This window comes from Notechis scutatus, chromosome 6 (genome assembly GCF_049901735.1).
Source record: "Notechis scutatus isolate UNSWTSFEM ecotype Mainland chromosome 6, rNotScu1.2, whole genome shotgun sequence".
Lineage (NCBI taxonomy): Eukaryota > Metazoa > Chordata > Lepidosauria > Squamata > Elapidae > Notechis > Notechis scutatus.
In genome coordinates, this window is record NC_142014.1 from 51,072,333 (window position 1) to 51,083,355 (window position 11,023).

An 11,023-nucleotide genomic window follows, 5' to 3' on the forward strand; every position below is an offset into this window, starting at 1 on the left:
ATCTCCTTCTCTACACAAGTTTTCTGTAATAACCAGTCAAAGGTAGAGGTCGCACTTGTGGGAGCCGAGAAATCTTCGAGGTCTGCATCATATTTCCTGCAGGAAGGCCGCTCCTTTCAACGTCACTTCCGGGAGCGCCTCTATCTTATGTATCCGCGCATTTCACGTTTTTCCTCCGTGAAGCTTTCGGGCCGAGAGGATCCAGAGCAGAATCTGCGGGTAAAGTTTCTACTTAACAGAAATGGTGAGTGGGCCAGATCCAGACCTTGCGGAAAGCGAAAGTGCTAACTGTCGGTGAAAATGCCGAAACTGATAGCGCTTCGGCAGCTTGCGGGAGAGCCCAGGAGACCACGCGGAGGACGCTTACCCGGGCACGCTCAGCCTCAGTTTCCATACAGGCACCAATGAAATCACGTGCTGATCCGGCGCCTTCCTCGGTTGCTTTTTAATTTCTGTGCTCATTGGAATAATCCCAGTCTATTTTTGCTATCTTGCGGAGGTTGGAATATTAAATGTCATGCGACGAGTATCAGTCCTTTTGCGATGGATTTTTTTTTATTTTTATCCGGTCCTTGTGCTATTGAATATGAAATGCATAATAGGTTGGCCTACTTTGTTCTCCTAACAATTTTCTCTGGAAATAACAAAAGTATTTGTAGCAGGACTCGGAGAAATCGATTTCCTTCATGTAAATACTTAAATTCAGCTCTTTTCACTCCAGCCCTATCTGTAGATACTAGGTCAAACTCTGTACTGAAGAATGGGAGCTAGTACATTTTGCTAGTATTTATTCATGTTTATTCATCATGAGATTTGTCTAGTGCTTAAAAAGGACTTTAGGGAGCTTGCAGAACTTAAATATAATCGCAAATCAATATATTAAAATCAAATAGAGATCCAATTAAGGCTTGATTTAAGTTTTTGTTGAAAATAATATATTAAACTTATTAAATAAGATGCCTCGGGTACAATTAATCTTTGAAGATCTGAAACAGCTGTGTCTTCACCTGCTTTTGGAAAACCATGAAAATTCCTTAAAATAGATAGCAGGCCATTGAGGAAGAAATACTGTTTTCTGTAACTTAATTTCTGATATTTTTCTACAGACTGAGGCAGAAGTAAATCCAAAAGCTTATCCTCTTGCTGATGCTCAGCTGACCAAGACACTACTAGATCTTGTACAGCAGTCTTGTAACTACAAACAGTTACGCAAAGGAGCCAATGAAGGTGAAATCTGATTGAACCTCTTTATCAAAATGTTCTTATTATATGGATGTTGGGGGGGAGTGTTATCTCCTTTCAAATACTTTGCCCAAAGTAATAAAAACATTTTAAATAATTTGCCTAAGAGCAAGAGAAACTTAATTCAGGATTCAATATGTTTGAAGATAATAAGAATTTAGAAGCTGCAAGAATTTTAACAGCTACACCAAATAAAAGTTGACAATCAATTAGATCAGGCCTGACAAACTGGTGGCCCATGGGCCGGATGAGTCACATGCAGGCCACACTCACCCCGGCTCCTGAAAGGCAAAAAAGTAACGATACTTCACGTGGCGTGATTGAGTTTGACACCCATGAATTAGATAATGTATTGCACTTAGTAAAGGGAAAGGAAATAGAAAGACAACTCTACCAGTTATTACCAGAGGTAGGTCAGAAGATGATTACAGGAAGCCAGTCTGACCCTTAACTAAATATATCCTTAAATATATTGATGCTCCTTAGTGGTAGCCTATTATTGGTATTTCTTCAAATGTGCTGAACAGAAATAATTGGTATCAGACAGCCACATTGAAAATAAGTAAAAATAAAATGAAGACAGAAAGAGCTTTTACAATAATATCAGTGTTTGCTTTCATTGTTAAGAAGTCCCCACGTGGGAAATATATGGAATGCTGCATAATATACTGATTTGTATTATGTCCTTTCTAAGGTAGGTTAATTCTCCAAAGGCATTTAACTTGCCATGTATCTAGATGAGAACTTGTACTCATACACTGAAAAGAGATGCAGCCAGATATCCAATTCATTGATTTGCAAGTAGTAAGCTATTTCTTCAGTGATATAACCATTTTAGTATCTACCAGACAAATCCCACAATGTGAAAAGGTAGTTGAAAATATATTTAATTGAGATGAACACAAATCTTGAAGCAAAAGAGTGCAATGAAGGATATAGAATACTATTGCATGTAACAAGGCGTTCTTTATCCTCTTGCAGCACCAGCAAAAGAAGCTAGCTCTTGATTACTAAGTGCCTGATAGTAATTATATTGATCTCCTTTTCCACAGCCACTAAAACTTTGAACAGAGGAATTGCGGAATTCATTGTGATGGCTGCAGATGCTGAACCTCTTGAAATTATCCTTCATCTCCCACTACTTTGTGAAGACAAGAATGTGCCCTATGTGTTTGTGCGTTCCAAGCAAGCTTTAGGAAGGGCATGTGGTGTTTCTCGGCCTGTTATTGCCTGTTCCATTACTATCAAAGAAGGCTCACAACTCAAGCCTCAAATTAATTCTGTCCAACAATCTATTGAAAGACTATTGGTCTAAATCTGACAGTAACTCCAAAAACCAAGACGTTATATGAATATTTTGTTTAACAGCTATTGTTTTACAATGTAAGTCATGCTCTTATAGATGGCCATATAAATGATTGATTAATAAATGTTTATTAGGTTTTTGAATCTAGATTACTTTCTTCAGTCATAGGTGGTTGTTTAGGCCAATAATTGGAGATTGCTTGTTCTTTTAAGTCAAGAAGAGACAAATTCATACCCTCAATATTTAGGACAATAATTTGCAGTTACCTGGCAGTAAAGACCCTAACCATAACCGTAATCCCAGATTGCTGAAGCTGGTGAGCAGCTTGCTGATTTTAAGGCGGGGAAACCTGGAAACCCTGCAGCATGGTCAAATGTTTTCAACTTACTTTTTTATGGATTTTGAGAGTGGGAATTGGAGGCTTTCCAGAGAACCTGCCTGAATTTCTATCCTAAAAATACCCTAATGTTCAGAAAATGGGCTAAGCTTGCTGTCAGAATTCAGCAAGTTTACCAGTGTATTTCAGTGACATGACCTCAGGATGCTTGGGGGCCAAATGGGGACTGCACATTGTTCATCTCTACTTGAAAGTGTATTAGGTTGCATATCCCTGCTTTAAATCTGTCTGATGCAAAAATTCTTCAATGAGATTTAAACTAATTATTTGATAAGCTTCATTTGAAGGTGTTTGTATATAAATTAGTATTTAATACAAAATATATAATGTTCTATTCAATAACCAATGACCTGTTGAAGGTTATTTGGCTTATGGAGCTATCCTAGAAAAAAATGAAGTTTCCTCTCTAATCTGATGCAGTTTGATAGGACAGAAATGTTGAGATATTTTTTTTATTTTTTTGCTTTTTGTTGCTGTAGCCAGAGGCTTTTTTTCAGAAATAAATTACAATAAATAAGTACCATGCCCAGTGTCTTCTCTGAGGTGCAGCTCTGATAGGCATAGACTTCCAAATTTTACCTAGTCAATGCTGCTTTCTAGAAGGTTAGATATGTCGGGATGCTGGCCTCTAGCCTACTACTGCAACTGCACAAGAATTAGATAACAGCAAATTGTTGGCACTATTTTATTAGCAAGACTTAAACATTTCTCTTTTCCAGTTAAAAAAAAGCACAACAAACATATTTCGAATGATATAAATTTTTCAGATGCAGAAATTGGATTATACAAAGAAAGACAACTCCTGACTAGATGAGTCATCATTTCAGAGATATTTTCGTACATAAACCAACAGGATAACCATGGGCAGCAAAAAATTAGACCAGAGTAGCCATAAAAGAACATGATTTAGTAAAAAAAAATGTTCCTTTAAAAACATACTTTTCTGCAAGTTTCCAACTTTTTTGCACACACACAGCACTTTTTCAACCAGTTCACTGAACAATTTACTGTCAGCTGGGTGAGCTGTGTCCTAAAGCAGGGGTCCCCAACCACTGGGCCCCAGACCGGTACCGGTCTGTGGATCATTTTCTACCAGGCCGCCGGTTTGCTGGGCGCCGCCATCTTGTTTCGACAGACATGATATTCTTCGGAATTCCGATTTTTGGGGGGGAATCAGCCCCGCCCCCCCTTCCCCCCTCTTTTCTTCTCCTTCCCCTCCCCTCGGAGGCCCCCTGAATCAGGAGGCTCCACGCGGCTCCAGTCCTGCGTTGCCTTGGGAAGGAAAAGGCAAAAAGGAAGAGCCGTGGCGGCGCTTTGCAAAGAGGACTGCCGAAGGCGAAGCGGTTTTGCAAATGATTCCTGGCCGCCCAGATGTAAATAAACAATTTTTGCCCGGGAAGCCCATTCTCACAAGTTTAAAAGGCTCATGTAATAATACGCCTTTCTCTCTCTCCCCTCACCCCCCCAATGGGGCGCGCTTCAACAACTCCTCAGGCCGCTCTCTTTCAAAAGTGTGAGGCGGGAGTCAGTTGCAGGAAAAACCGAGCCAAGGAGTGGGGACACAAGTCGCAACCGCAAGGCTAGTGGCGGGCGGAGTGGGGGGGGGAAAGAAGAGTATTGTTCCTGTTATTCTCGTGCTGTGGGGATAGTGAGTGGGTGTTTGAGTGGGTGTTCTGTGTGTGGGCGTCCGCGCGCGCTGATGCCGGGCGAGAGCTGCCTTTGGGGTTATAGAGCTGCCACGTCTCACCGAACTACCCGCGCTGGACGCAAAAAAGTTCTCCGTGGGGAGGAAAGTGGACCCACGTCATGCCCCAGGTCTCTTTCTCCCCTCCCCCAGCTGTCAGGTGCCTGCACGATCAGCCCGGAGGAGCCCTGCCGCCTTTAGCCCGCAGTTCGGAGGATCTCATGCAGGGGAGAGGAAGAGCCCAAAAGCACCAGCTGAGGCTTCCGTGCAGGGGGGGTCGCTGGGGAAGACCTGGAGGGGAAGGGAGGGGGAGAGGAAAGAGAGAAAGGGTGTGTGTTAGTTGAGGTCAGGGCGGGGAGCTGATCGGATGCTTAGCGGGTGCTTTCCGATTGGAAAGCGGCGTTTGCATCCTGAAGGAATCCTCGCACCTTAGTTTCATCGAAGGGGGTGGCTTCGAACGAAGAGCCGTCCCGATGGCGGAGGAGATTAAGAAAGCACAAAAAAGCACAAAAAGGTACAAAGGAGGAGTTGAAGGTGGCGGGAGAAGCGGGGACGGCTGGCTGGCCCGTCGCTCGGCTCGCCTTGTCATGCGTGCTGATGCCGGCACCGGACCATGGATCCTTTTGTGATGCCGGTACCGGGCCATGGCACAAAAAGGTTGGGGGCCACTGTCCTAAAGTACATTAAGGTTCCTCTCTTCCCCAAAAACTACTTTCCCACTTTACAGTGCAACTCATCCAGCTGCCAATTAGCTGTTCCATCAAATGGAAGGAAAATGGCAACTAAGAATGTTCTAATTCACAAGATAGAACACCAGCCTAGTAATGAATGCTGGCCTGTGGGTCATTGTGGACACCCCTTCTCCACTGAGCCGAGGGAGAATCCAGGATGGGTAGTCTCTAGTCTCCTAGCTCTGCAGACCGAGTTGAAAAACTGAGGACGCACCCCTGGTAACGGTCCCGGTTCTTCACTCGGTCTCAGCGTGTTCAGACCACCCTTTAAGGGCTCTGAATAGTTAGGATTGTAGAAGAATATTCACCCCCTGGATTAAGCTTTTTTCGCAGAGAGGCTTAGATCAGGTTTGACAGCTAGCCAGCTTGCTGGTTTAGCACTTTCATTTTTTCACGCCTTTTTCCCGGTTCACGTTTTTTACTTGTTATTTTAATTTTTCTGACTTTCCTTGCTGGTGGACAGGTTCTTGTTTTGTGAAAACTTGAGTGGAGGTTACCCTGAGATCCCGTGTGGCCTGGGCTGGGGCGGGAGTCGGCATCTTATTTAACTCGCCTCCTCCCGATCCACTTTCCCTTGCCTGGGACAAGCCGCAGCTGCCGCTAAGCACTTCTGTCCCTTTTCGGCAGCAGCAGCCATTTATTTCGTTTGGGGACAATCTTGCAGTTTGTCTCCAGGATTGTCCCTTGGGGATTCTGGCCATCAGGATTAAATCCTGACCCCCCATCCAGTCCCCAGAGCACCATGGCAGCTGCGGGACGCTTGAGTCTGCTTCTAATAATAGCGGTGCAGCCAGCGCCAGGCTCACAAGCCTGTGACCTGTCAGGGCTTGCTGCAATTCAAAAAGGCAGCCGTTTTTTCAACTTTTTTTCCTTGACTTGGCTTTTGAATTGCGGAGCTGGGCTGAGCTCACCACTTTGGGTCGCACTAGCCTCCTGAAGTGGTGGACAGCTACTGTGGCTGTAGCTGACAGCTTAGGCTGAATATTATTTTTTTTACTTCTTTTTCCCTCTCTCTATTCCTGTCAAGTGACAGTTATTTTTGGCGGGCTCAAAGATGGCCGCCAAGGGAGCTGATCAAGGGAATTGTCAGTTCCTCAGCAGGGCAGAGAGAAGACTGTAAAGGGATCTCCTAAGCCCAGGTCTGCTGGTAAGATTAGAGCCAGGCTCTAGCCCCTAAGAGACCCTCTAGGGCTGAGGATAGACAGGCCAGGCGTAGACAAAAAGCCATAGACAAACAGTTTGACAGGGCAGTGAGAGATTCCAGGATGGCTGAATACAGAGCCACCCTCAAACTTTGCCTCCTCAAGATGACAGGCAGCCAGACCAACTGGCAGATAGGCAGTATATGACTGCCTGGTCTCTTGGGGCTCAAGTACCCACGATTTGCAGGGTAACCTCCAAATCAGGGCTGAGACCTCTCACAATTTTCTGAGCCACCTCAGGGGATCTTGATGGTGGCACCTGCAGACCAAGTCTCCAGTGGACCTGTGCCTGCAGCCACCTTTACACCTACAGCAGCTGGCTTACGACCGGAGGAGACCCAGATGCAAGAAATGCCATCCTTCATGAGAGCCTGGATAAGACAGGAATTGCAGGCAGAGGTCAACCAGCTGCACCAGCTGTCTTATTTGGAAACTAGCAGAGGGTCCTGTAGGGGTAGGGGCAGGCTTCTGCAGAACAGCCGGTCCACATCAGAGAGTGCTCGGCCCCCTTCAGAAAGCAGCCAAATGTATGGCTCCGAGAGGGACCTCCTTCCAGAAAGGGATTTTTCAGATGAGGAGTCGGAGGTAGCAGGTCCCCCTCCTTTAAGGGCCTTTTCCAGCTGGCTCTTTTCAAGACTCTGCTGGTTAAGGCCAAGAGCACGGCACATCTTAAAAAAGGACACAGTCACTCAGGACCTTCCACGGAGGGAGAGGATCAGGATTATTTCCTGTTCACTGAGAAAGCATCTGTGGTGGATGCTGTACCTGTGCCCCAGATGTTTCTGAACCTGATCAAAAGCAGTGGAGTCCCCTGGGATGTACACTCGCCCCAGTGGGTCTGAGTCTACCTTATTTAATGTGGACAAAGACCTTTTGGACATTATGGAAGTGCCAAGGTAGATGGCCCAGTGGTAGCCCTAGCTTCCTCATCTGTCATCCCATCTGATGCGGAGGACATTTTAAAGACAGAGGACCAGAAGGAGGACATGGCACTCTGGAGAGCTCATCAAGTCGACTCCTAGGCCATCAGAGCATCGACGACCGCATCTTTTTTACTTGGGCCTCTTGTGGTGGCCGAGGCAGCTACAGGACAGAATCCCACCTGAGGATCTCAGGGTGCATCAGGACCTCCAATAAGATTATAGCTGCGGCTCAATTGACTGCTTCACGTCAGCCAAATTTTCTTCCAGAGCCATGGCCTCTTCCATAACAGCACGCAGTCTTCTCTGGCTAACAAATTGGCAGATGGACGTCAGAACCAAATGGAAGTTGGCGTCGGCTCCCTTTAAGGAGAGACGCTTTTGGGGATGCCCTGGGTCCCTTTTTGAAGGAAAGCAGGGACAAGCAAAAGATCCTGCCCTCACAGGGGAGGCGCTTTGATTACAGGTCTCATCCCTACTACAGGAAGCCCTCCTTTAAACAGGGGAAGCTGGGGCAGGCTTTTCCTGTCAAAGTAGGCCCTTTTTCCAGAGATCCTCCTCTCAGGCCAATAAACAGGCCTTTGCTGCCAGAGGGTGTCAGAGGCAAGAAGGCAGAAGGTCCTTTAGGGGTTCCAACAGATCCTTCAGGCGCAACAAGTGACGCCCGAGCCTCATCCCCATAGCCGTCTGGGACTGTTCTGGCAGAGGTGGGAACAGACGACGGATGTTTGGATCCTGTCAACCTTGCGGTCGGGTCTCTCTCTAGAGTTTCTCTCCTCCCCCAAGAGCCTTTGTGTGCTGCCCCGTCTCCAGGGACCCCTCAAAGAGGGATCTCATGGAATCGGCGATCCACCATCTGCTGAACATTCAGGCCATCCAGCCAGTTCTGGTGACCAGGAGAGACAAGGTTTCTACTCAATGTTGTTTGTGATTCCAAGGGCCTCTCCCTTACCAGAGGGGTGAGCAGGGCGACTCTCCAAGGAGGTTAGCATCCCTTGCCAGTTCTTCGTTCCCTCCATTGGTGGCAGTCCTGAGCCACATGGATCAGGGATGCTTGTACCTGAAGAACCCGAGGATTACCATCACCACGTGCAGTCTATGGTTGGGGGCCACTTGGGAGTCCAGGTCACCCAGGGAGGTGGTCACGAGCTGCGCCCACAAAATAAATTGGCTAGAGCTCAGGGCTGCCCGCTTAAGCTCAGGATCTAAGGCAAGAGGTGGTGAGGGAACATGTGTGCTTCTCCTCATGGACGTGGCTACCAAGGCCCACATAAACTTCGGCAGGGGGCACACGCTCCAGATCTCACAATGCAGGAAGCAACTCAATTGTGCAGGTGGGTGGAGAGGAACCTACCTGTGTCCCTACGAGCAGAACATATCCGGGAGTATCCAACGTGCAGGCAGACTGGTTGAGCAGGGCCACAGTTGACCAGTCAGAATGGCGACTGCATCCCAGTCTATTCCAGGAGATGGCCGGGCGCCGGCCGCCCGATTCTGGATCTTTTGCATCGCCAGAGAACATGCACCTACTGAGGTTCTTTGCTCGATTCCCTGCCCGAGGAGCAGAAGGGATCAACGCTCTCCAGTGCAGGTGGCCCCAGGGACTATTGTATGCCTTCCCCCCCTTCCCCTGATTCCAGGGGCAATCAGGAAAGTACTGATAGAAAGGGCGGAGATTCTGTTGGTAGCCCCTTACTGGCCCAGGCGTCTTTGGTTCGCCGACCTGGTGGGCCTGTCAGTCGCCAGACCCTGGGGAATTCCCCTGCACAAGATATCCCTCAGCCAGGACCCGATCGAGCACCCAGATCCAGCCTGGTTTCAGTTGACTGTCTGGCGCTTGAGCGGGGGATCCTGAAACGGGAGAAGTTTTCCACAAAGGTTATTCAGACCATCCAGGTGGCCAGAAGAACTTCCACGAGGATATATAACGCAACATGGAAGATTTTCTGCAGTTGGTGCGCTAGTCACCAATTGGAACCCACTGTTGTTTCTGTTGCAAAGGTATTAGAGTTCCTGCAGGACGGGTTGGATAGAGGTCTCGCCCCCAATACCTTGAAGAGACAGGTGGCTGCCTTGGCCTCGGTGATTTCGGTCAAGGGCTCTACTACTCTGGCCCAACACCCTAGGGTGAAAGACTTCCTTAGGGGAGCCACGAATTTGAGGCCACCGGTGGTCCACCGCTACCCGACCTGGGATTTGCCTAAGGTCTGCAGGCACTGACTTCTCCCCCATTTGAACCCTTACATAAAGTCTACCTTCACCTTCTCATGTGCAAGGTGTCATGCTTGGTGGCCATTACCTCGGCCAGGCATATTTTGGAGTTGGCGGCCTTATCCATCAGGAAGGATCTGTGCGTATTGCATGCAGACAGGGTGGTTCTGCGGTTGGACCCTACCTTCCTGCCCAAGGTGATCTCCTTATTCCATCGTTCACAGTTGATTTTGCCTAATTTCTGTCCCAAGCCTACCCATGCACTAGAGAAAAAAATGGCACACCTTGGACATTAGGAGGGCCCTCCATATTTACATTAAAAGAACTTCTTCTCTTAGGAGGACGGAAGCCCTGTTTGTTTCCTTTCAGCCGTCAACTTTGGGTCGCAGGGTGACACTTTCCATAGTAGGTCGCTGGCTCAGAGCCTGCATTGCAAAGGCCTATGAGTTACAGAGCCTTCCTATCACAGCACACTCAACCAGAAGTGCAGCGACCACTACAGCCTGGGCAACGCAGGCATAGATTCTGGACATTTGTAGAGCTGCGACCCCATTCATAAGACATTACAAAATTGACTCCTTTGCCTCAGCGGAGGCATCCTTTGGAAGACGAGTCCTGCGGGGTGTGCATGTAGAGATGGGGACCTCCAACCAATCCAGATCCCACCCGTAGGGCAGCCATCAGCCAGCTTTGGTATGTCCCATCCTGGATTCTCCCTTCGGCTCAGTTGGTCCTACCTGAACACTTCTTCTCGGGGAGCCGAAGGGAGAATCCAGTCCCACCCTGTATTCTGTCTGGTCAGAATAGGGAGGAAATGTCCCTTTTTTTGCAGTATCAACTGAATTATGTGTTTGAGGACAAGGAGCAGCTGAATTCGCTTCAACGTCATTCAGAGCTGGGGACCGTTACCGGGGGAGGGTGTCCTCAGTTTTTCAACTCAGTCTGCAGAGCTAGGAGACTAGAGACTAGCCATCCTGGATTCTCCCTTCAGCTCCCCGAGAAGACGTGTTCAGGTAGGACCAACTATTACAAAATAGTAGTCTATTACAAAATAGTAGGCAAATTGCATTCAGCTTTAAATATTTTTTTAAAAAGTACAGGATGCCTCCTGAAGAGAAAAAACCTCTATGAAACCTGAATGGCTAACTTGTTTCTATCATGGACTGGGACGAAGTAACATGGGTCAAGGGGGGAAAGGTTGCCAGAGCACATTTGCTATATATTTGAGACATGTACAAACCAAATTTATATAGTACTATTGTTCCAATAAGCTATTTTCCTAAATAATACTAGTTTGTGCATTGTATTATATGTGAAATGAAAAAGCTGA

The 11,023-nt window shown here is 47.2% G+C and overlaps 1 protein-coding gene across 1 annotated transcript; it reads left to right on the plus strand.

The window, feature by feature from the left end:
• Positions 1-111: 111 nt before the first annotated feature.
• On the plus strand, positions 112-3,465 carry SNU13 (small nuclear ribonucleoprotein 13). The gene is made up of 3 exons (XM_026694789.2): positions 112-244; positions 1,107-1,227; positions 2,295-3,465. The coding sequence occupies exons 1-3, from the start codon at positions 242-244 to the stop codon at positions 2,555-2,557; spliced, it is 387 nt and encodes a 128-aa protein (XP_026550574.1). The 5' UTR covers positions 112-241; the 3' UTR covers positions 2,558-3,465.
• The last annotated feature ends 7,558 nt before the right edge of the window (positions 3,466-11,023 follow it).

Bases quoted from the DNA above. Each gene is read 5' to 3' on its own strand.
- SNU13 (XM_026694789.2), top strand. The intron at 1,228-2,294 runs GTGAAATCTGAT...CCTTTTCCACAG, and splicing joins ACGCAAAGGAGCCAATGAAG to CCACTAAAACTTTGAACAGA.